The sequence below is a fragment of the Ranitomeya imitator genome, chromosome 5 (assembly GCF_032444005.1).
Source record: "Ranitomeya imitator isolate aRanImi1 chromosome 5, aRanImi1.pri, whole genome shotgun sequence".
Classification (NCBI taxonomy): domain Eukaryota; kingdom Metazoa; phylum Chordata; class Amphibia; order Anura; family Dendrobatidae; genus Ranitomeya; species Ranitomeya imitator.
The window spans coordinates 98,410,884-98,438,678 of NC_091286.1; the positions used below are offsets into that span (position 1 = coordinate 98,410,884).

The 27,795-nt window shown below is 43.3% G+C and overlaps 1 protein-coding gene across 1 annotated transcript in view; it reads left to right on the plus strand.

The window, feature by feature from the left end:
• Nucleotides 1–24,671, plus strand: part of SNX5 (sorting nexin 5) — an 84,886-nt gene extending 60,215 nt beyond the window's left edge. Inside the window, exons 7-13 of the mRNA XM_069768959.1 lie at nucleotides 2,532–2,637; nucleotides 6,486–6,561; nucleotides 17,343–17,382; nucleotides 17,490–17,576; nucleotides 18,277–18,436; nucleotides 22,287–22,372; nucleotides 23,992–24,671. Of these exons, the coding sequence (XP_069625060.1) occupies nucleotides 2,532–2,637; nucleotides 6,486–6,561; nucleotides 17,343–17,382; nucleotides 17,490–17,576; nucleotides 18,277–18,436; nucleotides 22,287–22,372; nucleotides 23,992–24,042 (606 nt within the window). The 3' untranslated portion in view covers nucleotides 24,043–24,671. The remainder of the gene's footprint in view (nucleotides 1–2,531; nucleotides 2,638–6,485; nucleotides 6,562–17,342; nucleotides 17,383–17,489; nucleotides 17,577–18,276; nucleotides 18,437–22,286; nucleotides 22,373–23,991) is intronic.
• The last annotated feature ends 3,124 nt before the right edge of the window (nucleotides 24,672–27,795 follow it).

Below are 27,795 nucleotides of genomic sequence, written 5' to 3' on the forward strand. Positions count from 1 at the left end.
CTGCCACCCGAATTCTCGGTCGCTCAGTTTAACGGCGTGGCTGTTGAGACCGCGGTTCTGAGAGCGTCTGGCCTTTCGGACCGGGTGATTCACACCATGATTCAGGCTCGGAAGCCTTCGTCTTCCAGGATCTACTACCGCACCTGGAAGGCCTACTTCCGGTGGTGCGAGTCCAACCGCCTTCCGCCTATGGTTTTTTCCCTGCCTTCTCTTTTGGCCTTCCTTCAGGCAGGACTGGATTCGGGCCTGGCTCTTAGTTCTCTGAAGGGTCAGGTCTCTGCGCTTTCCATCCTCTTTCAGAAGACCTTGGCCTCTCGGCCACAGGTTAAGACCTTCTTTCAGGGGGTAGCCCACGCCGTCCCGCCGTACAGGGCCCCTGTGGAGGCATGGGACCTAAACCTGGTACTGGACGTTCTGAAGGTTTCTCCCTTTGAACCTCTTAGGGAGATTCCTCTATCAGTTTTATCATGGAAGGTAGCCTTTCTTGTGGCCATCACGTCCATTCGCCGCGTTTCCGAGCTGGCGGCCCTGTCTTGCCGTCCTCCGTTTTTGGTCATTCACCAGGACAAGGTGGTCTTCCGGCCCCCTCCTTCTTTTCTTCCTAAGGTGGTTTCCACCTTCCACCTCAACGAGGACATCGTTCTACCTTCCTTTTGTCCAGCTCCGACTCATCCTCTGGAGCGATCATTGAACAAGCTGGATCTTGTCAGGGCTGTGAGGATCTATCTGGACAGAACGTCCACTTTCCGGAAGACGGATTCCTTTTTCGTCATTCCTGATGGCACGCGCAGAGGCCAGCCGGCTTCTAAAGCGACTACTGCTCGATGGATCAGAATGGCAATCTTGGAGGCTTACCGGGTCAAGAACAGAGTGCCCCCTCCTGGGATTAAGGCTCACTCTACCCGGGCAGTCGGCGCCTCCTGGGCGGTGCACCACAGGGCTTCCGCCCTACAGCTGTGCAAAGCGGCAACTTGGTCTTCCATCCACACGTTCGCCAAATTTTACAAGGTCCATACCTACGCATCGGCGGACGCCAGCCTAGGCAGAAGGATCCTGCAGGCGGCAGTGGTGAGTCCTCTGACCTGATGGAAGTCTGTTTTTCCCGCCCTTGGGACTGGTTTGGGACGTCCCATGGTTCCTGTGTCCCCCAATGAGAGGCGATAAAGAAAACAGGATTTTTGGTTGCTTACCGTAAAATCTGTTTCTTGAAGCCTCCATTGGGGGACACAGCACCCTCCCAATGTTTTTGTTATATGTTCTCTGACTGTTCTCACGTTTACAGTTCTCAAGTTTGTGGTTATGGTTTTTCAACCTTGTTCTTTCTCCTACTGCTTTCTCACTAACTGAAGAGTTTAATGCCAGTCGGTGGGGTGTATACTGCAGAGGAGGAGCTAACTTTGTTATTTGCATAGTGTCAGCCTCCTAGTGGCAGCAGCATACACCATGGTTCCTGTGTCCCCCAATGGAGGCTTCAAGAAACAGATTTTACGGTAAGCAACCAAAAATCCTGTTTTCTCCATCTCCTCTGCTGCCGGCGTTGGCAGCAATAGCACTGCACTCATGTGATTTCTGAGAGCAGTGCGATGTTGCACATGCACCTATAGACGTATATGGGTGCGTGCGATCTGGATTTGGCATGCAATTTTTTTTGTTTTGTTTTCCTGTCCGATCGGAGCAGGAAAAAAAAAACGCCATTGTGAACAGAAGCACAGGATTAAATTGGTACGATTCTTAATCGGGTTGCATTAGTCTGATTTAATCACAAATGGGAGCGACCCCTAAGCAGAACACTGAGAGGGGGACGCAGGTGCTGAACCTTTCACTGCCAGCGTCTGTACTCCAAATGAGTATATTCTAATATGACTGCAGCTGGAGGCAGGTAAATAGACGGGGGAACAGCAGGGAAAGCCATTTACATGATTTTTTTTTTTTGATTGAAGACAAATCCCTAAATAAAAGGATTTGCAAAGTTCAATAACTTTCCATGCTGGACAAAAAAAAAAAAAAAAGTTTAGAGTTCTGGGCTCCCTTTTAATGCTATGTTTTTGTTCAATAAAATGGAGAGGTTAATGCTTATTTGATGGTCTGGTAAATGGACAGAGTATGTCCCACTTATTTTATTCTACTTATATAGAGCTATTAATTCCACAGCACTTTACTGACATTATCATCACTGTCCCCATTGGGGCTCACAATCTAAATTCCCCATCAATATGTCTTTGGAGTTTGGGAGGAAACCAGAGCACCGTGAGGAAACCCCCACAAATACGGGGAGAACATGCAAACTCCTTGCAGATGAGTTTGGGTTTGAACCCAGGACCCCAGTGCTGCAAAGCTACAGTGCTAACCACTGAGCCCCCGTGCTGCCCACTTGTGCGATAATCTGTATCTGCAGTATAGGGTTGAGTGCAGGGACTGAGGGAATTGTGCAGCTGCCATTGAACAGACCGAGTGGTCTTTGTGTATGAGAAGTATAATTATATTCCATGGCCTCTAATCCGACCCAAATCTGACCATATTTATACATGTAGGAGATTGATGAATTCTTCGATCAAGAAAAAACGTTTCTTGTCAGTTATCACACTAGGATCAAGGACTCCTGTGCAAAATCTGACAAAATGACCCGATCTCATAAAAGTAAGTATTTTGCTCCCATGTTTTTTGACTTCTCTCTTTCTCGCTCTCTCCCGACACGTGCACATTAATTTTCCTAAGAGCATGCATGTGCACAAAGCTGTTCATCAGGATGTACTGACAGCAATAGATGCTTCGTTGTTGGCTGTTGTGGGGTTTCATTGTAAAATCGGGTTGGATTTTGCTTCTGTCGTTTTCTGAGATAAATGATACAAGTGCAGCTCAGTGGCCAAGTTTGCAATATAGGAAGAGCCCTCGCTGATATTATTCTTTTCAAAGAAATAAAATCTACCGTATTTTTCTGACTATAACACGCACCTAGGTTTTAGAGGATGAAAAATAGAAAAAAGATGGAAGCAAAAAACGTGGTCAATTCTGTACGAATATCCCAATCCTGAGAAATATATAGATATAGATATAGATATATATATATATATATATATATAGATAGATAGATAGATAGATAGATAGATAGATAGATAGATAGATAGAGATATATATATATATAGATAGATAGATAGATAGATAGATAGATAGATAGATAGAGATATATATATATAGATATATATATATAGATATATATATATATATATATATATATATAGATATATATATATATAGATATGTATATGTAATAGAAACATACAGCATCACATTCAGCATGGAAAGAATCTGGGTGCAAAAGAGCTTCCACAGGCATATACCAACCTTGCATGTAGTACTCCAAAAAAGGAAGCAGCACCCCACTGTCTGTGAATAAAGAGCTATTTTATTTAGCCCATGATGGCGACGTTTTGGTTCAGTGTAGCGAACCTGCTTGAAAAAAGTTCGCTATACTGAACCGAATCGTCGCCATCATGGGCTAAATAAAATAGCGCTTTATTCACAGACAATGGGGTGCTGCTTCCTTTTTTTTTTTGTGACTAATTATAGATAGAGTATGTATCTATCTATCCTCAATCAAGGTATACATGGTCCCTCCCCCCATTCTAGTTTGCATGGCCCCCTCATCTCTGTCCTGGTATGCATGAACCCCATCAGAAAAACATAAAAAAACATAATCCGTTTTACCTTCCCTGTGCTCCTTTGCAGCGTCCTGTTCTGATGCCAGCAGCTGATTTATGCTTGTAACCAGCACATGGCAGTGATGTCTTGCGCTGCTTACAAGCAGAGGACAGCTGCCGGAATACTCACTGCTCCCAATGCAGTTACTTTGGGCGTGGAGAGCAGTGAATATTCATTGATATTTAATGGTGACACAGTAACTTCAGCTGCTGTCTTCCTGCAGCACTAGGCTCTGAAGTGTGTTCACTACTAAAGGGAAAGAATATTCTCTGCTCTCCACTCCCATTAACATAGAGAGCAGTGAATATTCATTCTCTTTGACCATTTTCCAACATTGAACGTAATAATACACCCACGTCGGACTCCCTCCCTTTGATGTGGGCTCCGGCGCTGAGCCTACATCTTTCCCGGCACATGTCGGCTGTTTTGAACAGCTGACATGTGCCTCTAACAGCTGCGGGTGGAATTGCGATCCACCCGCGGCTGTTAACCCGTTAAATGCCAACGTCAGTCTGACAGCTGCATTTAACTTGCGCTTCTGGGAAGTGCGGCGGATATCTCGCCCATCTGTGACCCTGTCACAGGATCGGGGGTCACCGATGGGTTGGCATGACAACTAGAGGTCTCCAGCGGACCTCTATGGTTGTCTTAGCCGGATTGCTATGAGCGCCGACTGGTAGTCGGCGCTCATAGCAAGTGAGCATTTCTGCTATATACAAGCAACGTAATCATCACTTGTATGTAGCTGAGCCGATCAGACAAGGGCAGCTTCTAGTCTCCCATGGAAGACTATTGAAGCATGCAAAAAGTAAAAAAAAAAAAAAAAAAAATGTTTTAAGATATTAAAAAAAATATATAAAAGTTCAAATCACCCCATTCAAAATAAAACAATAAAAAAAATCAAACATACACATATTTGGTATTTCTGCTTTCAGAATCACCTGATATATCAATATAAAAAAATAATTAACCTAATTGCTAAACGGCATAACAAGAAAAAAAGTTAAAATGCCAGAATTTACTTTTTTTTGGTCACCACTACATTGCAATAAAAGGCAATAACGGCCGATCAAAAGATCGTATCTACACCAAAATGGTATCAATAAAAATGTCAGCTTGGCATGCAAAAAATAAGCCCTCACCCAGCCCCAAATCACGAAAAGTGGGCACGCCAGGTCTTGGTAAAATGGCACTATTTTTATTTTTATTGTTACCAAAGTTTTGATTTTTATCACCACTTAAATAAAAAGAACCTAGACATCTTTTGGTGTCTATGAACTTGTAATGACATGGAGAATCATAATGGCAGTTTTAGCATTTAGTGAACATAGTAAAAAAAACAAAAAAAACTGTGGAATTGCACTTTTTAATGCAATTTTACCGCACTTGGAATTTTTTTTCCCGTTTTCCAGTACATGATATGTTAAAGCCAATGGTGTCGCCAATTGGTCCCGCAAAAAACAAGCCCTCGCATTGCAGTTTTGACGGAAAAATAAAAAAGTTATGGCTCTGGGAAGAAGGGGAGCAAAAAACATAAACGGAAAATGGCCCAGGGATTAAGCCAGCGGCTGGTGCTACTGTGCCCGCTATTAAAGATCAATGAATATTCACTGCTCTCCATCCCCATGGGAATGGAGATAAGTTAATTTTCATTCCCTTAAGTAGCGTGCACACCTCAGAGCGAAGCGCTGCAGGAAGCCAGCGGCTGCTGCTAGCAGCGTGTCCACTATTAGAGAGAAATTAATATTCACTGCTTTACACTCCCATGGGTGTGGAGAGCAGTGAATATTAATTTCTCTTTAGCAGTGGGCACAGGAGTTAGCCGCAGCAGCCTGCTCCTGCCTCTTTCAACCTGCTGCTGCTCCCTCAGCCACAGCAGGTACATCTGGACTATAAGATTCACCCCCCACTTTCCTCTAAATTTTTGGAGGAAAAAAGTGGGTCTTGTAGTCTAAAAAATAACCTGTTCCCAACATCAGCCGCACCATTGCCAGCAGATGAGCTTGTTGCACAGCCAGCATCTGCCCGTAATAGCAGTGAGTGGAGATGCGCTCTGCTTGCTGCTATTAACCTCTTACATGCTGCTGTCAATTTGAGATAACGCCATTAAAGGCGCATGGTCCAGAGAGCACGATCATGGGGTGTTAAGATGCCATGGCAACCGGGGGCGTGTAAAAGGCCCGTGTCTGCCATGACTTTGCTTTTTTGAAACCTATCCTGAGGCTGACCTTGATATGAAATTGTGAATTTCTGTATATACTGTGATATTGCAGTGTGTTGTGCATGTGTTCGATCACATGTTGAAATTCCCTAAGAGACTTTAAAAAAAAAAAATTTAAAAGAAAATCAATTGCCAAAATTGCAGGGAAAACTTGCTGCAACTCTGCAAAAATTAAATAATAAAAAAAAACAATAAGAAGTGATCAAAATGTCCTATCTACCCCAAAAATTGTATTAAAAAAGGTCAGCATGCCTAGGAAAAAGCAAGCCCCCACACAGCCCAGTCAACGGTAAAATAAAAATGTTATGGGTCTCGGAAAACGGCAACGCAAAACAAAGAAAATGTGGGTGTGTTAATTTATATTTTTTGTAATTATTTTTTTAGTGATTGATTTAAATCCATCTAATAAAGGTTTTGTGTTTTAATAAGGGTCTTAATGTTTGTCATATGTCCAAATGTTACAATAACTTGCCCTAAACATGTCCTGGGAGGAGGTCTCCTAGGGATGTGAAGACCTTTGTGTTGCTGCATATTGTACAATCAGTGTTTCCTATGTTCTTTGCAGATGTGTCTGACGATTACATTCATATTTCTGCTGCTCTGGTCTCTTTAGCTGATGAGGAGAACACTCCGGTTAGAAAGTAAGTGTTACTATCAGATGTGGGTGGGAAAAGAATTTGGAGTAGGAAGTCATTCTGATGACTTCCCTTTTGTTGAGTAAACACATTCCAGTCAGCAGAGGCCTCATAAAGTCTCCCAATGCTCTCTACAACATGTGCGTGGTGACCGGAGGAAACCGTCCTCTCCGCAGTGGCACACCACAAGAGGGCGACTGTTCTTTAGATTTTGTTTTATGATGATTTTTCCAGCATTATCTTATTAATGTGACAAACTGCAAAAATGGGATTCATCCCTTTAATTGGATAGTGGGAAGAGACCTGCAAATTTTTTAAATGTAGTCTTCAAGCCATACTTGTGGCTGTGTAGGTATATATTAGGGATGCTGCTCATCTAGGAATTGAGACGTACCTCGAAATAATTGTGCATATTTTTTGAGCAGTACCGATGTTGAAGGTCTATTCCCATCTTCAAAAGCCTATCCCAATATTTAGTAGGTGCGATTTAATAATATTAGCGAATTCCTCCAATAAGAAATGTTGTATAGTTCTCCTGATTCACTATGTCGCTTTCCCCATGTGAAGAGCATTGAAGGAGCTTAGGTATCCATAATTATGACCACCCTTATAGTGACAATTGGCTAGACAGATTTTAGTGGTCTTAACCATGAATACCTAAGCCACTGCAGAGCCCTACATGAGCTAAAAAAACACAGCAAATCTTGTTTGAAAGGGTGACATTTTGGGGGGGGGGATAGAAGAGGAACTGGGTCCCTTTCATGGTCGAGTTGTTGTTTTGTACTGTTGTGTTAAACAAAAAAAAAATATTTTAATAATAAAAAATGTTTGATTAAGAAAAAAAACGCAGCAAATCTATATTAAATTTCTCATTGGAAGTATTCGATCATTGTAATTTATTATTATTATGATTATTATTATTATTATTATTATTATTATTCCTACTATATATTGAGATAGGATCCTGGAGATGGGAATACTCCTTTAACCTCTCCTTCATCCTGAGTTGGTTGTACAACAAGTGTCCCCAATCTCTTACCTTGAGAGCCACATTCATCTCTAATAGTAGAGTAGGATAGGGTGCGAGCCCTATTGTTTGAAAATAAATATTGCAAGCCCTATGTGTGCCCCCTGCAGTGCTGATGGCCCCGGTCAGTCCCCCCTCCTCCCCCCGAGGCCAGCAGAAACTTAAACTGGATGTGCGTCCTCAGACACATCCCGCTGAAGTGTATTAAACCCCATTAAACCTCCGTGTGCAGCAATACACGCGGCTGGCCCGTCAGAGGCCAGCATCTGACGGCGTGACTGGGAATGCATGGCAGTAAAGTCGTGCGTTTCTGTCGCACACTGAAGTCAGCTTCCGGCTGTGAGGTTTTTGATCTCCAAGAGTGAACCCGCAGATCTGCGACAATGAACCTCCCAAGGGCGAGCTAGCCAGATGTACCACCCTCTATACAAGGAGCGTTAGGGGCAGGCCCGAGGGAGACTATTGCCACAGAAGCTAGGAGTCGGGGACGGGAAGTAGGAGATACAAAAAATTGAGTACCAGAGCGTAGGACAGACTGTGCGAGAAACGACACAGTACGGATTGATAAGGACCTGGGTACAGGCAAGACTCGAGGGAAGCTGGGAATAGCGGAGACGCAGAGGAGACTGGGAAGAACCAAGGCACTAGGCAGAGAGGGATCGTAGAAGACACAGGACTAACTTGACGGGAAGGAGAGACAAGGAAACCTAACTACAGCGGAGAAGCCGGGCTGGCTGGTCTGAACAGAGACACAGGACTGACAGCACGGAAGCAAAAGAGGACCTGGGTCAAACGTAACACAAATTACAGACAGGCAGGGAGAAGAGGAAGTAATCGCCTTATATACAAGATGTGCTGAAGGACTTCTGGGTCAGGATCTCCCAGAAACACAGAAAGGAGGTACGGAGCGCCAGTAAAGCAGAAAGGGGAAGTGCGCGTGCACAGAGGAGCGCTGAGGTGAGCGGAGCGCACGCGCACCCGACGAAACCCAGGAAGCAACGGTGAATCATGAAGAGGATGCGCGCCTGCAGGAGGAGTGTGCCACAGCTGGTAAGTATGAGCTGAGGAAGAGGCGGCGGGCATGGCAGCAGGGACGGCAGAGGGAGCGGCGGCCGTGACACCGGCTTCACAAGAGGATGCCGCATGGTGGAGGAGTGGAGGGAAGGTGAGTATTTTTAATTTTTTTTATCTTCATCAGTGGCTATACTACTACATGTATGTCTATGGATTTTGCATTATACTTTATGGATGACTATGGGCTGTGCATTTTGCTACATGTATGACTATGGGCTGTGCATTATACTACATTTATGACTATGGACTGTGCATTATACTACATGGATGACTATGGGCTGTGCATTATACTACATGTATGACTATGGGCTGTGCATTATACTACATGGATGACTGTGGACTGTGCATTATACTACATGGATGACTATGGGCTGTGAATTATACTACATGGATGACTATGGGCTGTACATTAAACTATATGGATGACTATGGGCTGTGCATTATACTACATGGATGACTATGGGCTGTGCATTATACTACATGGATGACTATGGGCTGTGCATTATACTGCATGGATGACAATGGGCTGTGCATTATACTACATGGATGACTATGGGCTGTGCATTATACTACATGGATGACAATGGGCTGTGCATTATACTGCATGGATGACTATGGGCTGTACATTAAACTATATGGATGAATATGGAATGCATTATACTCTATGGAGGACTATGTGAAGTGCATTGTACTTCTGGTATGGTGCCCCATGACTTCTATGTAAGCCCCTGGGGACCAGGATGAGAGTGATACAGTGCCTACAAGTAGTATTCAACCCCCTGCAGATTTAGCAGGTTTAATAAGATGCAAATAAGTTAGAGCCTTCAAACTTCAAACAAGAGCAGGATTTGTTAACAGATGCATAAATCTTACAAACCAAAAAGTTTTGTTGCTCAGTTAAATTTTTATAAATTTTAAACATAAAAGTGTGGGTCAATTATTATTCAACCCCTAGGTTTAATATTTTGTGGAATAACCTTTGTTTGCAATTACAGCTAATAATCGTCTTTTATAAGACCTGATCAGGCCGGCACAGGTCTCTGGAGTTATCTTGGCCCACTCCTCCATGCAGATCTTCTCCAAGTTATCTAGGTTCTTTGGGTGTCTCATGTGGACTTTAATCTTGAGCTCCTTCCACAAGTTTTCAATTGGGTTAAGGTCAGGAGACTGACTAGGCCACTGCAACACCTTGATTTTTTGCTTCTTGAACCAGGCCTTGGTTTTCTTGGCTGTGTGCTTTGGGTCGTTGTCTTGTTGGAAGATGAAATGACGACCCATCTTAAGATCCTTGATGGAGGAGAGGAGGTTCTTGGCCAAAATCTCCAGGTAGGCAGTGCTATCCATCTTCCCATGGATGCGGACCAGATGGCCAGGCCCCTTGGCTGAGAAACAGCCCCACAGCATGATGCTGCCACCACCATGCTTGACTGTAGGGATGGTATTCTTGGGGTCGTATGCAGTGCCATCCAGTCTCCAAACGTCACGTGTGTGGTTGGCACCAAAGATCTCGATCTTCGTCTCATCAGACCAGAGAACCTTGAACCAGTCAGTCTCAGAGTCCTCCAAGTGATCATGAGCAAACTGTAGACGAGCCTTGACATGACGCTTTGAAAGTAAAGGTACTTTATGGGCTCGTCTGGAACGGAGACCATTGCGGTGGAGTACGTTACTTATGGTATTGACTGAAACCAATGTCCCCACTGCCATGAGATCTTCCCGGAGCTCCTTCCTTGTTGTCCTTGGGTTAGCCTTGACTCTTCGGACAAGCCTGGCCTCGGCACGGGAGGAAACTTTCAGAGGCTGTCCAGGCCGTGGAAGGCTAACAGTAGTTCCATAAGCCTTCCACTTCCGGATGATGCTCCCAACAGTGGAGACAGGTAGGCCCAACTCCTTGGAAAGGGTTTTGTACCCCTTGCCAGCCTTGTGATCCTCCACGATCTTGTCTCTGATGGCCTTGGAATGCTCCTTTGTCTTTCCCATGTTGACCATGTATGAGTGCTGTTCACAAGTTTGGGGAGGGTCTTAAATAGTCAGAAAAGGCTGGAAAAAGAGATATAATCCAAACATGTGAAGCTCATTGTTCTTTGTGCCTGAACTACTTCTTAATACTTTAGGGGAACCAAACAGAATTCTGGTGGGTTGAGGGGTTGAATAATAAATGACCCTCTGAAAAGACTTTTCACAATTTAAAAAAAAAAAATAAACAAAGAAATAACATTCTTTTTTGCTGCAGTGCATTTCACACTACCAGGCTGATCTGCAGTCCAAATGTCACAATGCCAAGTTAATTCCAAATGTGTAAACCTGCTAAATCTGTAGGGGGCTGAATACTACTTGTAGGCACTGTATATATCAGGCTCGGGTGCCCCTTTTAAAGTACCTTATGAGGGATCACTCGGTCTGTTAGTCCTTCATGGCCAGAGTATCCCCATAAAATATAGTATTTGCCCATGTGCAAGCTTCTTAAGATTAAGCTCTTCCAGCATTTGATGTTGATTCAAAGTTTGCCCATAACTTTCTCCTGGATTTGAGCAATGGGTAGTGTAGGGTCGGCGCCACGCACCATATGGCTGTTTGTCTGTCAAACAAAGGTTCAGACAGCCCTCTCGACTTATCTCCCTTACTAATGAGTGCTTAGCCAATGAGTGTTTTATAAGGGAGAAAAGCTAAAGTTGTTGCCAGACTCTTTTTTTGGCAGAGGCTTATCTCCATTGAAAACAAAAGGATTGGGGTTAAAACTGCCAACTGCCCAATGATTACTCCCCTGAATCCTCTGTCAGGAAAGAATCAGGAGGCGCCCAAACCTGTCCGATAGTCTGACGATCCTGCCAAAATTGGTGGGCTCAAGTGCCTTTTATCTAATATGTATGAAGACTTTAGGATTTGTACCAAGAAAAGCTAAAGTCCCCATTGTTGTGCATGGAATGTGTTCACATAACCTGTCAGTTCTGTTGTAAATGAACCCGACCTATAAACTGCACAATGCCATTAAGACTGGACATGTTCTATAAGATAAAGATGTCTCAAAAAAACCTCCGCAGGATTAAAAAGGAAATGTCCATAATTCCATGGTGAACGATCCTGGTCCTGTGCACAATGCAGACCTCGCAACGTCCCTGTGCGGCTCCCTGATGTAATCTGTGCCCTCTTCATGTCCTTTGTGTCATTTGCCCCATTTCACCTTTGTGTGTAATTGTGTACAATGTTTCCTAATCTGTATCTTGTATTCTCAAAGTTCCCATCAATCTAACTTTAGAAATAAATGGTCACCAGATATTACGGGTCACCCTGCCCCTAACAATAATGTCAGATTGCATTTCTGCGGAGTGCCCTGAATTCCCTCTGCGGTGCTCTCTGTGCTCTTGTACCTATATTTGAGGTCATGATACACAGAGACACAGGAGTGTTAATAATGAGAAGCTGCTGATTCTTATAAGCCTTGTGCTTTGTGTCACAATACAGCAACTTTTACATATTTGGATGAATTTCATTTGCATTTTCATTTTCCCTTAAAAGAAACCAGTCACCAGGTTTTTCGCATGTAAAGTACAATCGCCACCATTGAGACCTTTTTTTCTTACCACATACTAGAATGCTGAAAAAAAAAAAGTCCCCATTCCACTCGGCAGTTCCCCAAAACACCTTTTCTTATACTCAGACTGCACGGCCCGGTTCGATGAGCGTCTTTGGTCTTGATCTGGCGCCTCCTCTCTTCCTACAATCACTGTCCTCCTTCCCGGCTTCCACACAGTGTCCCCTATGGCGCTCCTGCGCAGGCGCACTTCTATCTGCAGAGGAAAGTACTGTAGTGCGCATGCGTCTGCTTTACCGTTTATGGTGCACACACATTACAGTGCTCTGCTCTACCCTCTGCAGGGCAGATAGACGTGTGCCTGCACAGGAGCGCGATGTGGGACACTGTGCATCCTACATCATCCACGCGAAGGAGGACTGTGATCGTAAGAGAGGAGGTGCCGGCTCAAGACCAGAGACGCCCATTGGACCAGACCGCTCAATCTTGGAGTATAGTGAAAGGTTATTTTTGGGATCTGCAGAGTGGATTAGGGACCTGTTTTTTTGTTTGTTTTTTACAGCATTCTAATATGCTGTAAAAGAGGCCTTAATGGTGGCCGTAATATATGTGGGGAAGACCTGGTGACAGGATCCCTTTATTGTAAATGTGTAGTAAAGGCATGAAACCAAATTTTTTCGGGGTTTGGACAAAATGTGCACCACGTTTGTAAATGTTTAAGGATTTACTGATACTTTTCTTTAGTAGCAATAAACCTGGCACTCAGGATAGTTTGAACGTATAGCATATTTATTTGGTAATCCACACATTAACGTTTCGGCCTGTTTAGACCTTCATCAGAAGTGAATGCTGCATGGGAACGGTCAGAGAACAGCGCTGACCAGGGTGATCCGTTTTGATGTAGAAAGGTGAAACAGTAATTTGTGGATTGCCAATAAATCTCTTCTACATTTATTGCTACTATTGGATTACGGGCTGGAACCCTTCTTAGGCACCGGAGTCGCTCAACCAGGAGTGCCGTATATCCCTTTCCTACATACTGATACTTTTCTTTAGCCATTACTCTTCCATTAACACACAGCCCTCAGAGTTTTCAGTGGCAGAAAGCTTTTATTTCTATCTGGAAGTACTGTGAAGGAGTTTACTCACTGAAGTTGGCTTCTTCTTGACTGACAGCTATTTTTGCAAATCTTGACTCCCTGACATGTGCATGCAATATCAGTTTGACAAAGCATGGATGTGGCAGCTTTTCTTCCCCCTGAGAATAAGAGATTGGGCATGTTGTAATCCGCCAGTCTGAGCCTTCTTTCTACCGTTTTCTGTTCTGGAGGAGAAAGTTGGTAAAGGTTGCTACACATTAGATGGTCTGCTGATCCTTCCCGACTAGATGAGGGTGAGGAGCTGGTCTTGTTCTAAAGGCCATTAGATCAATGCACATAGAGTGGTGTCCCAGGTGATTGGTTCTGCCTGAGGAAAATACCTCCACCAATGCACAGTTGGCTTTGGGGGGGAAGATGTAAATACTTCGGCCTAGTCAGAGGGCTTATCCCAAAAAGGGAGGAGAATAAGCCACGTGTTTGGTGGGGAGTTGGTGGAGTGACGCCAAGGGGTGAGGATCTGTTCGCGAGGTCCTGGTGCCCCTGTATAGATGGCCTATGGAGATCGGTTGCTGGCTGGAGCTTGATACACAGAGTGCGTTCGTGATATCTATTGTCTGAATGTGAGGAATTATGTTAAGGATTGTTGTTGACAGCTGGAGACATGTGTTAAGGTCATGGTATGGTGCATGGACTAGGGGGAAGTGTATGCCTTTGCTGTCAGGTAAAAGAGGAGGTCTAAAACTGGTGTCAGCACCACAGTATGTTATTTTGAGGGAACATGGAAACAGGGCAATAGTGCATGCATTTTATGCCATTCAGTATCGTGCTGATATAATACAATGTTGTATTAATAAAATAAGGACACGACATACTGTTTGATCTCAAACATGACAATACAAAGTCCAGTGTAAAGCAAACACAATTGTGTAGAAACTTTGTCCATGTCCACACAGCTCCTGTCAAAAATTAACTGTGTAATATAAACTGAAGTATCGCTAGTATTCGATAGCTGGAAACTGAAGAGAACATTGCAGAGAATTGTCAATTTACTTATTTTCTCCTTTTTTTTCCTCTAGTTTTCTGCTTTGGGTTTATTTTATTTTCTCAAGCGCTTAATGTACAAGAATTACAAAACATGAAAACGTTTAGTTACATGTCACAGTCAGCAAAGTTTGTCCTTGTGCCTTTCTTCAGCCATATTTCTCCCTTATTGGGCCCTTCTTGAACATTTTAGGAATGGTTCTTTTCATTTAAAACTAAATTCAGATTTCGGGCTGTGTAAAAATGAAGTTGCTAATTAAACAGGGCACCACATTTGCAACTTTCCCATTTTTATAGCGCTCTCAACAATTTTTGAAAAGTAGGTGGGCTTACAGGGGGTGAAGTAGGCCTCCCACGGCCCAACAAATTTACCACAATTTACTCTGCAAATTGATGTAAGCTATATTGCCAATCTACACCAGTGTATATCTAACATAGAATTGACTTTTCGGTAAATTTTATTAGTATACTGCAAATTTACCACAGTGGCAAGACCAGCAGTTGGTTAGCCTCACATTTCAACCTTTTACATTAAGGCTACGTGCACACGTTTCCACGGCAATTCCGCAACTCCCTGGCGCGGGAAATACACATGCGGAATTGGCATCTGGGGGCCACCAGAAAGTGAGTATATAACTATTTTTTATTTTAATTCTTTTTTTAAGGGCCTGGAGGAGAGTCTCCTCTCCTCCACCCTGGGTACCATCTGCACATGATCAGCTTACTTTGCGCATGGTGGCCATAGCCACATCCGGAAAGTAAGCGGATCAATGCATTCCTATGTGTGCGGAATTGACGCAATTCTGCACAAAGAATGAGCATGTTGCGTATTTTTCCGCGATGCGATTCTGCCGCAGAAAAATACGCAGCATTAGCGCAGAATCCCATTGAATTCAATGGGTTGTGTTGTGTATGCGTTTCTGCAGCGAAAAAATGCATACAATCCCCAACATGCGCACATAGCCTAAAGGACTTCTTCAGTCTTATTGACGTGCATCAGTCCTTAAAGGGAACCTGTCACCCCGAAAATCGCAGGTGAGGTAAGCCCACCGGCATATCTACAGCATTCTGTAATGCTGTAGATAAGCCCCCGATGTTACCTGAAAGAAGAGAAAAGACGTTATATTATACTCACCCAGGGGCGGTCCCGTTGCTGGTCCGGATGGGTGTCTCTGGTCTGCTGCGGCGTCTCCCATCTTCATTCCAAGACGTCCTCTTCTGATCTTCAGCCACGGCTCCGGCGCAGGCGTACTTAGTCTGCCCTGTTGAGGGCAGAGCAAAGTACTGCAGTGCGCAGGTGCTGGGAAAGGTCAGAGAGGCCCGGCGCCTGCGCACTGCAGTACTTTGCTCTGCCCTCAACAGGGCAGAGCAAAGTACGCCTGCGCCGAAGCCGTGGCTGAAGATCAGAAGAGGACGTCTTGGAATGAAGATGGGAGGCGCCGCAGCGGACCAGAGACGCCCATCCGACCGGACCAGCAGCAGGACTGCCCCTGGGTGAGTATAATATAACGTCTTTTTCTCCTCTTTCAGGTAACATCGGGGGCTTATCTACTGCATTACAGAATGCTGTAGATAAGCCCCTGATGCCAGTGGGCTTACCTCACCCGGGATTTTCGGGGTGACAGGTTCCGTTTAATTAAATCCACAGCAGTCGTCCGTTTAAGTGGCAGATTTTCACATTAAGATACCCCCTTCATGGACCCCGTAAAGTATAATGCCCCCAAATATAGTATGATACCCTCACAGTGAATTCCTTCACAGTACCCTATATCACTCACCACACCGAAAAGGATGATGCCCCCACAGTGACGCCAATAGTATGATGGCCCTCCATACAGTATAATGGCCCTTACACCCCTACACACAGTAGGATAGCAACAACACAACCCTCCACATTGTATAATGCCCTGCTCACAGTGTAATGGCCCCCACATAACCCTCTAAACAGTATAATTGCTCCTATTGACTAAAAAAAAATAAATAAGAAAAATGCTCACCTTTCCTTGTTCCCTCCTTCGTTCCAGTCTCTCTAGCGTGTAATCTGGTGCCCTGCCCTGTTCAGAAGAGCGTGAGCGATGTAGGGATGTCCGAGTTCAGATGGGCAGGGAGAATGATGGAGGGGGGAGCTGATTGTATCATCATCCACGATGCCGATACAGTTGAATGTGTGATACCAGGCGGGGGGCCCCCGCACTAATACCATCCCCCTTCTCTCTTCCCCCGATTCACAGGCCCCATGGTGGTCGTATGGTCTGCTGCTATTGGTCGTACGCCATTGATTGTTTAGTTTGGTAAAGGTTTTTGAAAGGAACACACAAGATTTTGGTGTGGTTTAGAGAACCCATTATTAAAACCCCAATTAGGGTATCCTGTTTTAAAGCAAGGTCATCTTCACATGAATCCTCCATTACAGAGCTCAGAGCCTAAACACTGAGCATCTCTCAATGCTCAGTGCATCCGCGCACTACATGGACAGCCTGAAACCTTTACTTGCGTATCTACCCAAGTCTTGTCTCTTGCAATGGATCTTTTAAAGAGCAAAACTTAAAAAATCCAAGTAATCCATTTGATCTTCCTCTGATACTGTATCATTCCAGTCATCACTAGTTATTGTCAATGTATCAAGAATTGGAAATGGAAAACCTTTTCCATAATATGTGTATTGAGCTTAGTTTGTAAGGCTCTAATATTGTATGTAGGGCAGCACGGTGGCTCAGTGGATAACACTGGAGTCTGTATGTTCTCTCCGTGTTTGCGTGGGTTTCCTCCGGGTTCTCCGGTTTCCTCCCACATTCCAAAGACATACTGATAGGGAGTTTAGATTGTGAACCCATCGGGGACAGTGATGATAATGGTTGCGTACTACACACCGACTACGCTGTTCTATCACACCAGCAAAATAAACTGTAAAAGTGTCCTATCGCTGCTGCACGTTCCTGATCTTATACGAATACTTTTCTTTGCCTTCATTCCATTCTTTTTACACCAAAATTCATCCTATTTTTCCACCCAGATATCTACTGAAGCTAGCAGAATTGTTTGAAAAACTAAGGGTAAGCTTATTATTTTATATAGATTTTTTTTTTTTAACTTTTTTTTGCTATTCTTGCCAAAATATCGCACTTGGCGCTTGCATATTTTGCCATCTCTTTTGTTTCAGAAAGTAGAAGCCAGAGTTGCATCAGACCAAGACTTAAAGCTGTCAGAACTCTTAAGATACTACATGCTCAATATTGAGGCAGCCAAGGTATGTGGGAGATATACAGGCGCTTCTCACTAATGTATCATCAAAGGTTAATTTACTTACGTTCTTCAATACAAGGTCATCTTACCCCATAATAACCCTTGTGAGAGCACCGCAAAAGAGCTGTACCAAACCTTGTAAATAAATCCCCAAAATTGAAGGCAGCACAGCAGCAGGTAAAGTGCCGTTTAATGGCCCATGTGCTGCCTTAGTGATTAAGGTTTAAAACAGAAATGGTAACTAAAGAGTAACCATTGTTTTAATTTTTATTTCATAAATCAACAGTACACGTGAAAATAAGAAACTTTGTAATACACAGGTGCTTCTCACAAAATTAGAATATCAACAAAAAGTTAATTTATTTCAGTTCTTCAATACAAGAAGTGAAACTCATATATTATAAAAAAAAGGGGGGGGGGGGGGGTCACCGCGCTATACTGAGGCTGAAAGGTGTGAATTATTTCTAATTTGCGGCAACAATGATTGATGTTGACTAGTACTCCAGGGCACTGACGAAGAGGGGAGATACCCCTCGAAATGCGTTGGAAAACTTCTCTCCCACGCACCCGTCCCTGCTACTTGTGATGTCACATGAGCTCCGCCCCCTTCTCCACGCCGCGTCCTCAGCGTTGCTTTTATATATAATATGCGCATGTATGTAATTTTTTTTCTTTCTTTTTTTTTCCTATCCAACGTCCTTCAGGACCTTCTGCTGAGAAGGACAAAGAGCCTGGTGGAATATGAGAACTCAAACAAAGCTCTCGATAAGGCCAGGTTGAAAAGCAAAGACGTGAAACAGGCTGAGCTGCAACAACAGCAGTGCTGCCAGAAATTTGAGAAGCTTTCGGAGTCTGGTAAACAAGGTAGGGATGAGTGGTACTCCATTCTCCATCATCACTTCCTTCTTCAGATGCAATACTTCAATAGCTTAACCCTCCTGGTATTATTATTGCACATCGGACTATTTCTCCTTCCAACAAGTGCAAGAATGGGAAAAAAAAACGATAGACTAGTATCCGTAACAATAATTAAAATCTCGTCAGATTAAAATATTGTAACTTGATATTGTAATGTTATGGAAAACTGGTAACTTGCTTCTGAAGTCCCAAAATTAAGAAAAAATTAAGAGTGAGGAAAATTGTCGATATATTATAAAAAGAGAGATATATCGTAAGCAGAAAAATGTTTATTCTCTATGTTGAGGACATGAGGTTTCTCCAGCTCCTCTACATTACACACAGGCTAGCCAAAAAGAAAGCCATCTTCACCTGATGCCCAGAGGAGCTGCTTTTCGTGGTACATTTAGGAAGCCGTGCAGAACATGTAATACTGCGACGTACTATCGAGCGCCTCTACTAGACAGCCAATCCATGCCTGCACTAATAATACAGGCGATTTATTGCTCAATGGTGAATGAAAAACCACTTAGATGATCCAAAAAGTATCCAAGAACTTCTACTTCTGATGTTATCATTGAAACTTACCGTATATACTCGAGTATAAGCCAAGACTTTCAGCCCTTTTTTGGGCTGAAAGTCTCCCTCTCGGCTTATACTCGAGTCATACCCAGGGGTCGGCAGGGGAGGGGGAGCGGGGACTGTCTAATTATACTCACCTGCTCCCGGCGCGGTCCCTGGACGTCCCTGCTTCCCCGGCGCTGCAGCTTCTTCCTGTAGTGAGCGGTCACAAGGTACCGCTCATTACAGAAATGAATATGCGGCTCCACCTCCCATAGGGGTGGAGCCGCATATCCATTACTGTAATGAGCGGTAACGGTGACCGCTCAGTACAGGAAGAAAATGCTGTGCCGGGGAACAGACGTGCAACGACGGCGCCAGGAACAGGTGAGTATGACGGGGGCAGTGCACGATATTCACCTGCTCCTCGTTCCATCGTCGGCGCCGCTGTGTCTTCCGCAGTGACGCTCAGGTCAGAGGGCGCGGTGACGTCGGTGCAGAGGATGGGGAAGACAAAGCGGCGGTCAGCGGTGGAACGGGGAGCAGGTGACTATAGCAAGTGCCGGGGGCCAGAGAGGTGAGTATGTAATTTTTTTTATTTTTTTTAATCGCAGCAACAGCATATGGGGCAAATATCTGTATGGAGCATCTTATGTGGCCATGTGCAGCATTATATAGGGGCAAATATCTGTATGGAGCATCTTATGTGGCCATGTGCAGCATTATATATGGCCATGTGCAGCATTATATAGGGGCAAATATCTGTATGGGGCTATGTGCAGCATTATATGGGGCAAATATCTGTATGGAGCATCCTATGTGGCCATGTGCAGCATTATGTGGTTGCAAATATCTGTATGGAACATCTTATCCGGCCATGTGCAGCATTATATGGGGGCAAATATCTGTATGGGGCTATGTGCAGCATTATATGGTTGCAAATATCTGTATGGAGCATCTTATGTGGCCATGTGCAGCATTATATAGGGGCAAATATCTGTATGGGGCATCTGTATGGGGCCATGTTCAGCATGATATGGGGGCAAATATCTGTATGGGGCATCTTATGTGGCCATGTGCAGCATTATATGGGGCATCTTATGTGGCCATGTGCAGCATTATATGGGGCAAATATCTGTATGGGGCATCTTATGTGGCCATAATTCACATTTGTGCAGCATTATATGGGGCAATTATCTGTATGGAGCATCTTATGTGGCCGTGTGCAGCATTATATGGGGCAATTATCTGTATGGAGCATCTTATGGGGCCATAATCAGCATTTGTGCAGCATTATATGGGGCATATTTTAATATGGAGCATCTTATGGGGCCCATCATAAACTGTATGGAGCATTATATGGGGCTCCTGATTTAATATGGATATTCAAAAACACTTAACCTACTGATGTCTCAATTAATTTTACTTTTATTGGTATCTATTTTTATTTTTGAAATTTACCAGTAGCTGCTGCATTTCCCACCCTAGGCTTATACTAGAGTCATTAAGTTTTCCCAGTTTTTTGTGGCAAAATTAGGGGTCTCTGCTTATACTCGAGTATATACGGTATATCTTGGTAGCAGAATCGGGCTTTAGGCAGAAAAGATATGTCTAGTGATGTTTTCTGACTGCGTGGCATAAAAATAGCCATAAATGTATGTTCACATATGGCGTTATTGCTGCGTGCTTTAAGAAGCGTATTTGGTGTGAATAATCCGTACTGTTATACAGTACCAACACAATCAATAAGATTTATGAAACGTCACGCATGTGCTTCATTTTTTTTTTTTTAAACACTTACGGTATTTTGATTCCTGCTCCATTTTTGCGAAGACGCAGTATCTCAATTATTTCAGCTTTTTTCGCAGCGTTTTTTTTTCCCCTGCAATTGCAATACACTTAATTTTATCGTGGGTTTCCATAATCATGGCAAAAGTTGAGATTCTCCCGCGAGCGCACCATAAAATTGCAGCACGTGAATGCAGTCCTAGGCCTCCTTCACTCATCCGTATTAAAGCTGTACATGAAAAAATGGTACTGGTGTCATCTGTTTTTCATCAGTGTGGAATCTGTATTTTTCCAGTAAGGATAAAAGAAATTGCAAAGCTTCTCCTATACTTTTCAGTGTTACTCAATAACGCACATGGATGACACACTGATGCTATTCGTATTCTGTACGTGTTTTTCACAGACTTATAGGCTTGTATAGACTCTTGTCATCAATGCTGCCAGAAAAATACAGATGTGAGCAGCCCCATATGTTATAATGGGTACGTGTTGGATCCATGAAAAAAACGGATAACACATGTACTGGAAACCTGGACATATGAAGGAGGTCTTAGGCTCTGGCAGAAACCTTATATGTTGAGATAATCTATCTAGTATGTATCTGCATATTTGGGAATTATTTCTCATGTGGTCTCATCGAACTGCTAGCGAGACCAATTCCTATGATTAGTGGTAGTCCAGTTTTCCACCAATTAGTAAGTAATGGCATATCCTAACAATGAGAAAACCCCTGTACGCGTACTTGTATCTCGTGACTATATTAACACAGCATAGTTAGCTGTTAAAGGGAACCTGTCACCCCCAAAATCGAAGGTGAGATAAGCCCCCGATGTATCCTGAAAGATGAGAAAAAGAGGTTATATTATACTCATCCAGGGGCGGTCCCGGTACGATGGGTGTCGCGTTCTGGGGCCTCCTATCTTCTTACGATGACGTCCTCTTCCTTTCTTCATGCTCCGGCGCAGCGTACTTTGCCCTTGAAGGCAGAGCAAAGTACTGCAGTGCGCAGGCGCCGGGAAAGATCAGAGAGGCCCAGCGCCTGCGCACTGCAGTACTTTGCTCTGCCCTCAACAGGGCAGACAAAGTACGCCTGCGCCATAGCATGAATACAAGAAAAGGACGTCATCGTAAGAATATGGGAGGCCCCAGACCGGACTGCGACACCCATCCGACCGGACCGCAGCGGGGACCGCCCCTGGGTGAGTATAATCTAACGTCTTTTTCTCCTCTTTCAGGATACATCGGGGGCTTATCTACAGCATTACAGAATGCTGTAGATAAGCCCCTGATGCTGGTGGGCTTACCTCACCTTCGATTTTGGGGGTGACCGGTTTCCTTTAAAGGTATCAACCACTGAGGACTCTCAATTCTAAATATTTGTCATAAATAGACATTTGTGAGTTAAAAAAAATGTAGCAAAAGTTTTCCTTCTTTGGAAATCTCTCCTTTACTGTGACTTCTGTTCTAGAACTGACCAGCTTTAAACAGAGAAGAGTATCTGCTTTCCGAAAAAACCTGGTGGAGATGACGGAGCTAGAAATTAAGCATGCCAAGGTTTGTGGTGTTAGATCGTAGCAATATTTGAATCTCTAGTTCCAGAAGTTCTTTGTTTATTGCTGAATATTTGTGCTGATATTGGGTATCAACAATATATCTATAGTCAACACATGGCCGGAAGTGTTGGCACTTTCGCTTTTTCTCACTTTCGCTTTCTTTCTTTCCTTTTTTTTTTTTATTTCATGCTTTCTCTCTTTTTGTTCCCTAACTGTAATATGGACTTCAGCATTGGATACCAGTTTGTCTGGAACGAATCCCGATCTTTAACATTCAGGTTCCCTCATCTCTATTACACTTGCTCCTGTTTTTGCCTAATTTTTTGTGTTCTAAGCCTGTTTTTGATTTACGCCAATTTTTGTGCGCCTATTTTTAGGCTGTTTTTTGAGATTGCATTTAAAAAGTAGTAAAACTTATTGTCAAACCCTCTGCTACTCAGACCGTCTTTTTCTGATATGGCCGCAAGGTTGACATCATTTTGGAACATAAACAGCTATGGCCTCAGTTTTCATAAGGCTAGGTTCACATTGCGTTAGGGCAGTCCGTTTAACAGATCCGTTACTTAGCAGCACTAACGCAAAGTAACGGATCCGTTAACGCGCCCATAGACTTACATTATCGTAACGCATGTTAAAAGCATGCATTAGCGATGATGCATTACTTTGTGACGCGTCCTCGATCCCGGTTTACTGCGTTTTTGGGTACGTTGGCTTTGACGCACAGCGAACGGACGCGTTCACTATGCATAGACCTCTATTGCTAACGCATGCCAACGCAATGGTACCATGCGTTAGCGCGATTGTAGAAAAAAAGAGATTTTAGCCATTAGCGTTAGCGCATCCGTTTAACGGATCAGTTGAACGGATGGCACTAACGCTATGTGAACCCAGCCTTACACCGGACATTGACTTGGTCATTGATGGACTGACGCTCTGGACTCCATAACTTGCAGAAAGCAGTGACCATGGCTCCTGTGTGACCTGGCGCAATGCTGCTCTTGCAAATCTCTGCGATAAATGCATATGCGGTAGGCTCATGGACACCCCTAGTGTAAAGGCAAGCGACTATGGAAAGCTGCATGTTATTGGCCACATTGATACATTGTATAATACCTTGTGCCTCCGGGGCTTGAGTGGGCTGCAGAAGAAGTAGAGACAGGAACATCATAGAGAGAATCATGCAGAGTATCTTTGTTATATATTTTTTTTTTCATAACTTGACGAAATAGTTCGGAGCGTAGGTAGGATGTGCATACTAGCTGTATGGAGCGGGTTTAGGGGCACTCTGCAGGCTCCCATGTCTGCCAGGTTTCTACTCCAATAACCCCTGGGCTTCGGTTGGGCTCCATAAGAGATCATAGATTTCACAATGGTCGCTAATAATTAAAATTAAAAAAAAATAATAATTATGGTATTGCTTACGTATATTTATGGTTAAATGAAGTGTCCTTCAAAACTCCAACTTGTCTTGCAAAACAACAAAAAAAAGCCCTCAATATGTCCATATCGGAGAAACCATAAGGTATCCTTCTTGGAAGGCGAGGAGAAATCAAAAGGAAAAATATGAAAATTGGTTGTGTCTTCAATGGGTAATGGTTTCTTCCTTTGTTTCCTTAACAGAATAACATGTCCTTATTACAAAGCTGCATCGACCTGTTTAAGAACAGCTAGACAGGAGCCATGACCTCAAGACGCACCAATTGCACTTCTGACTTCCTGAGCGGAGCGGCTCCGTCTTCATGTGATCATAACTTTGGGTCTTTGAGCATTATCATGATAGAAGTCAATACATTAGTACCGGTATATGTTTTTTGTAAAGTTTCTAACAATGGGGGAAAATCAAGTTTTGTGACATGTTTTCTTCAAAGGGGTTACCCAGGCTTATGATATTGATGGCTTGACAAAGGGACAGGTCATTATTTAGGATTGATGGGGGTCCGACACCCTGCAAACCCCCTTTAATTGACTGGATATTAAGAGTGAACATTGCCAGAAAAGCACCGCTCCATTCACTGTAGGTAGTAGCTGTTGCCAAGAAGAACTGCAGCTCTTGTCCAATTCAATAGGAGCGGTGTTGTTCTGGCAAAGTCCACACCCGTCTGGAGGTAAAAACAGCTGTTTAGTGGGGTGCTTGGTGTTTGCTCCCCACTGATCTGATCCCTAGGACAGGTCATCATACTCATGAACTCTGGCATCCCCCTTAGTCTTTTCCTGAGAAGTTATCGTTTTCATGTATTTGTTTATCAGGATGTTCTTTGTGTATATAATAATATATACAATAAAGATTTACATTGTGTTCATTCATTTTCTCAAAGCGTAATTTTTATTATGCAAAAAAAAGAAGCAAAAAAGTGTTGTTGTTTTTTTTTTATTTTGGTTTGTAACCATTTTTCTTTTACAGACTTATATTTCCCTGCACATTGCTGTAAGTTAAAAGGCTTGTGTCATATTTTTAACTGGGCAAAGTGCTAAGAAAAAATTTTCAGTTTTCTGCTTATTAAAAATCTTCATTCTCAAGATCAGAAGTATTTAAGTTTGTAGCCCACTTTTAACTACCGCTCTGAAGTTGGCATGATCGCTTGACTTTCCCATGCTCCTGTAAGGCTGTAGAGGAAAAGCTGCCTTTGTTTTCAGCTTTGGAAAGTGCACAATTTGGACAGGCGTCTAAACCACACCACTAGTCTGAACTGTCAATCATCAGGAGCACACTGCCCCCCTGAAAAACTGCGAGGCAGGGGAGCAGTGCGCTCCTGAGGATAGAAGGTTAGACAACCCCTTTAACTTAGAATCCTTCAATAAGTGTGTTTAGATGGGGACTTTCTACCTCTTTTATCTGGGCGTTTCTAAACTCATCTGTGCTGACTTGTGACCAGAGACCACATCAATGCTGAGTTGAAAAAGGTCAAATTCCCGCAAGAACTATCAGGTGCAGATTCTTTGATTCTCGCTCCACCAGACCAATCTCTGCCTCCTTGCATCTCAAATTAGAAGCAGACTTAGCATATCCAAAAATAGGAACCAACAAATTTGACTCTTTGAGAAATCTCTCCTTACCCCTCATATGTTCTCTATTTGGACATAATATTGATCCATTTTGGGCAACTATAGGCATTAATAAAATAAGAGACCTCCTCATTGACTCAAAATGCCAACCATTTAGTCACTTAAACAAATATGATTTGTCAATATTTGACGTTAAAAGATAGTATTAACAAATTCCTGAAAATTGCCCCGCGCATTTCTGAGGCGGCCGCCAATCTGATCAACAATATTGACCATGGTATTTTTTGGAGTGTGAAATACATATACAATTGGATTAACAAGTGTTCGAAGTTTATCAAAACCCAAAACATAATTAAGTGGGAATCAGAACTCCATTTAAATCCCAACACTTCAGACTGGGAGATGGCATTCTCTACATTCCTCGCCTCCTCCATTGCTATACTCCAAGAGACTGGCAAAAATTAATCATTCCCCAGATTGCTGGAGGGGTTGTGGTCTACGTGGTAGTTTAATCCATATTTTGTGGCAATGCCCGTACATCAGACCCCTATGGACAAATAATAAAATTCACTCTACAGATATCACGCTATCACCACAACTGGCTCTGCTGTCTCTGGATACCCAATCAATCTCACCATCCTTGGTCGCGATTATTATTCACATCCTCCTTATTACCAAAAATTCTATTGTTTATCATTGGAAGAGATCAGACCCCCCTTTGTTCCAGGATATTGTGGATAAGATTCACACTCATAACTCTTATGAGCATAAATTGGCCCTGATTGACAACAAATTTGAAAAATACTCCAGAAAATGGTCCAGATGGATAGAACTATTCCCCCGAGCATAATATTGTACTGTTTCTATGTATTGGCATAGTTGTTATTTTGCTATATATTTAAGGACTTGCAGGTCCTTCATGTTCCCCTATTTCCCTTTTGTCACTATTCCCTTTTCCTCCCCTCCTTCCCGATTACAAACTTTAAAACGTTCAATAAAAAGTTTGGAAAAGAATGATCACAGGTTATACGGAACCTAAGCAATAGACTTTTAGCTAATTCTAAGCATATGTATGTCTGTCACTTCTTTTTCAGGTATATACACTAAGCAACTGATCCAATGGTTAATCCTACTTGTATTTTTATGTGCCTGTTTTTCCTTCCCTTCCCTGTGTCCTTTTCCACTCCCCTCCCTCCCTTTTCCCTGACTGAGAAGCAAACTATTATCTACAAACGCAATGTTAAAGTTCAAAATGATCAATAAAATTATTTGAAAAAGAAGCAGACTTGGGCCTTTCTCCATGATGAGCAGAGACGCAGACTGTTTTACTAGCCTATAAATCTTCCATCTGTGGCTCTAAATTGCTCAAGTTTATTGCCTACACTGACCCCATTTCCTGGAGATGCGGAAGGGCAGAAGGTACCTTTCTACACAACTTTTGGCCTTACTCCTGTCGCTCTTAATAATAATAATAATAATAATTTTATTTCTATAGCGCCAACAAAATCCGCAGCGCTTTACAAATTATAGAGGGGACTTGTACAGACAATAGACATTACAGCATAACAGAAATCACAGTTCAAAATAGATACCAAGAGGAATGAGGGCCCTGCTTGCAAGCTTACAAACTATGAGGAAAAGGGAGACACGAGAGGTGGATGGTAACAATTGCTTTAGTTATTCGGACCAGCCATAGTGTAGGGCTCAGATGTTCATGTAAAGCTGCATGAACCAGTTAACTGCCTAATTTTGTAGCACTATAGACACAGAGGGCTATTAACTGCATAAAGTGTATGAGAACATGATGCGAGGAACCCAATTATGTTTTTTTTTAATGGGCCACACAGGGATCGTTGGGTTAATACGTGGAGGCGGTAGGTCAGTCTGAACAAATGAGTTTTTAGGGCACGCTTAAAACTGTGGGGATTAATCATATTAACCTGGGTAGTGCATTCCAAAGAATCGGCGCAGCACGTGTAAAGTCTTGGAGACCGGAGTGGGAGGTTCTGATTATTGAGGATGCTAACCTGAGGTCAATAGCGGAGCTGAGGGCACGGGTAGGGTGGTAGGCTGAGGCCAGAGAGGAGATGTAGGGTGGTGCTGAGCCATGGAGTGCTTTGTGGATGAGAGTAGTAGTTTTGTACTGGATTCTTGAGTGGATGGATAACCAGTGTAATGACTGGCACAAGGTAGAGACATCGGTGTAACGGTTGGTGAGGAATATGATCCTGGCTGCAGCATTCAGGACAGATTGGAGCGGGGAGAGTTTGGTAAGAGGGAGGCCGATTAGTAGAGAGTTACAATAGTCCACACGAGAATGAATAAGTGAAACAGTCAGAGTTTTTGCAGAGTCGAAAGTAAGAAAAGGGCGAATTCTAGAAATGTTTTGAGATGCAGATAAGAAGAGCGAGCCAGTGATCG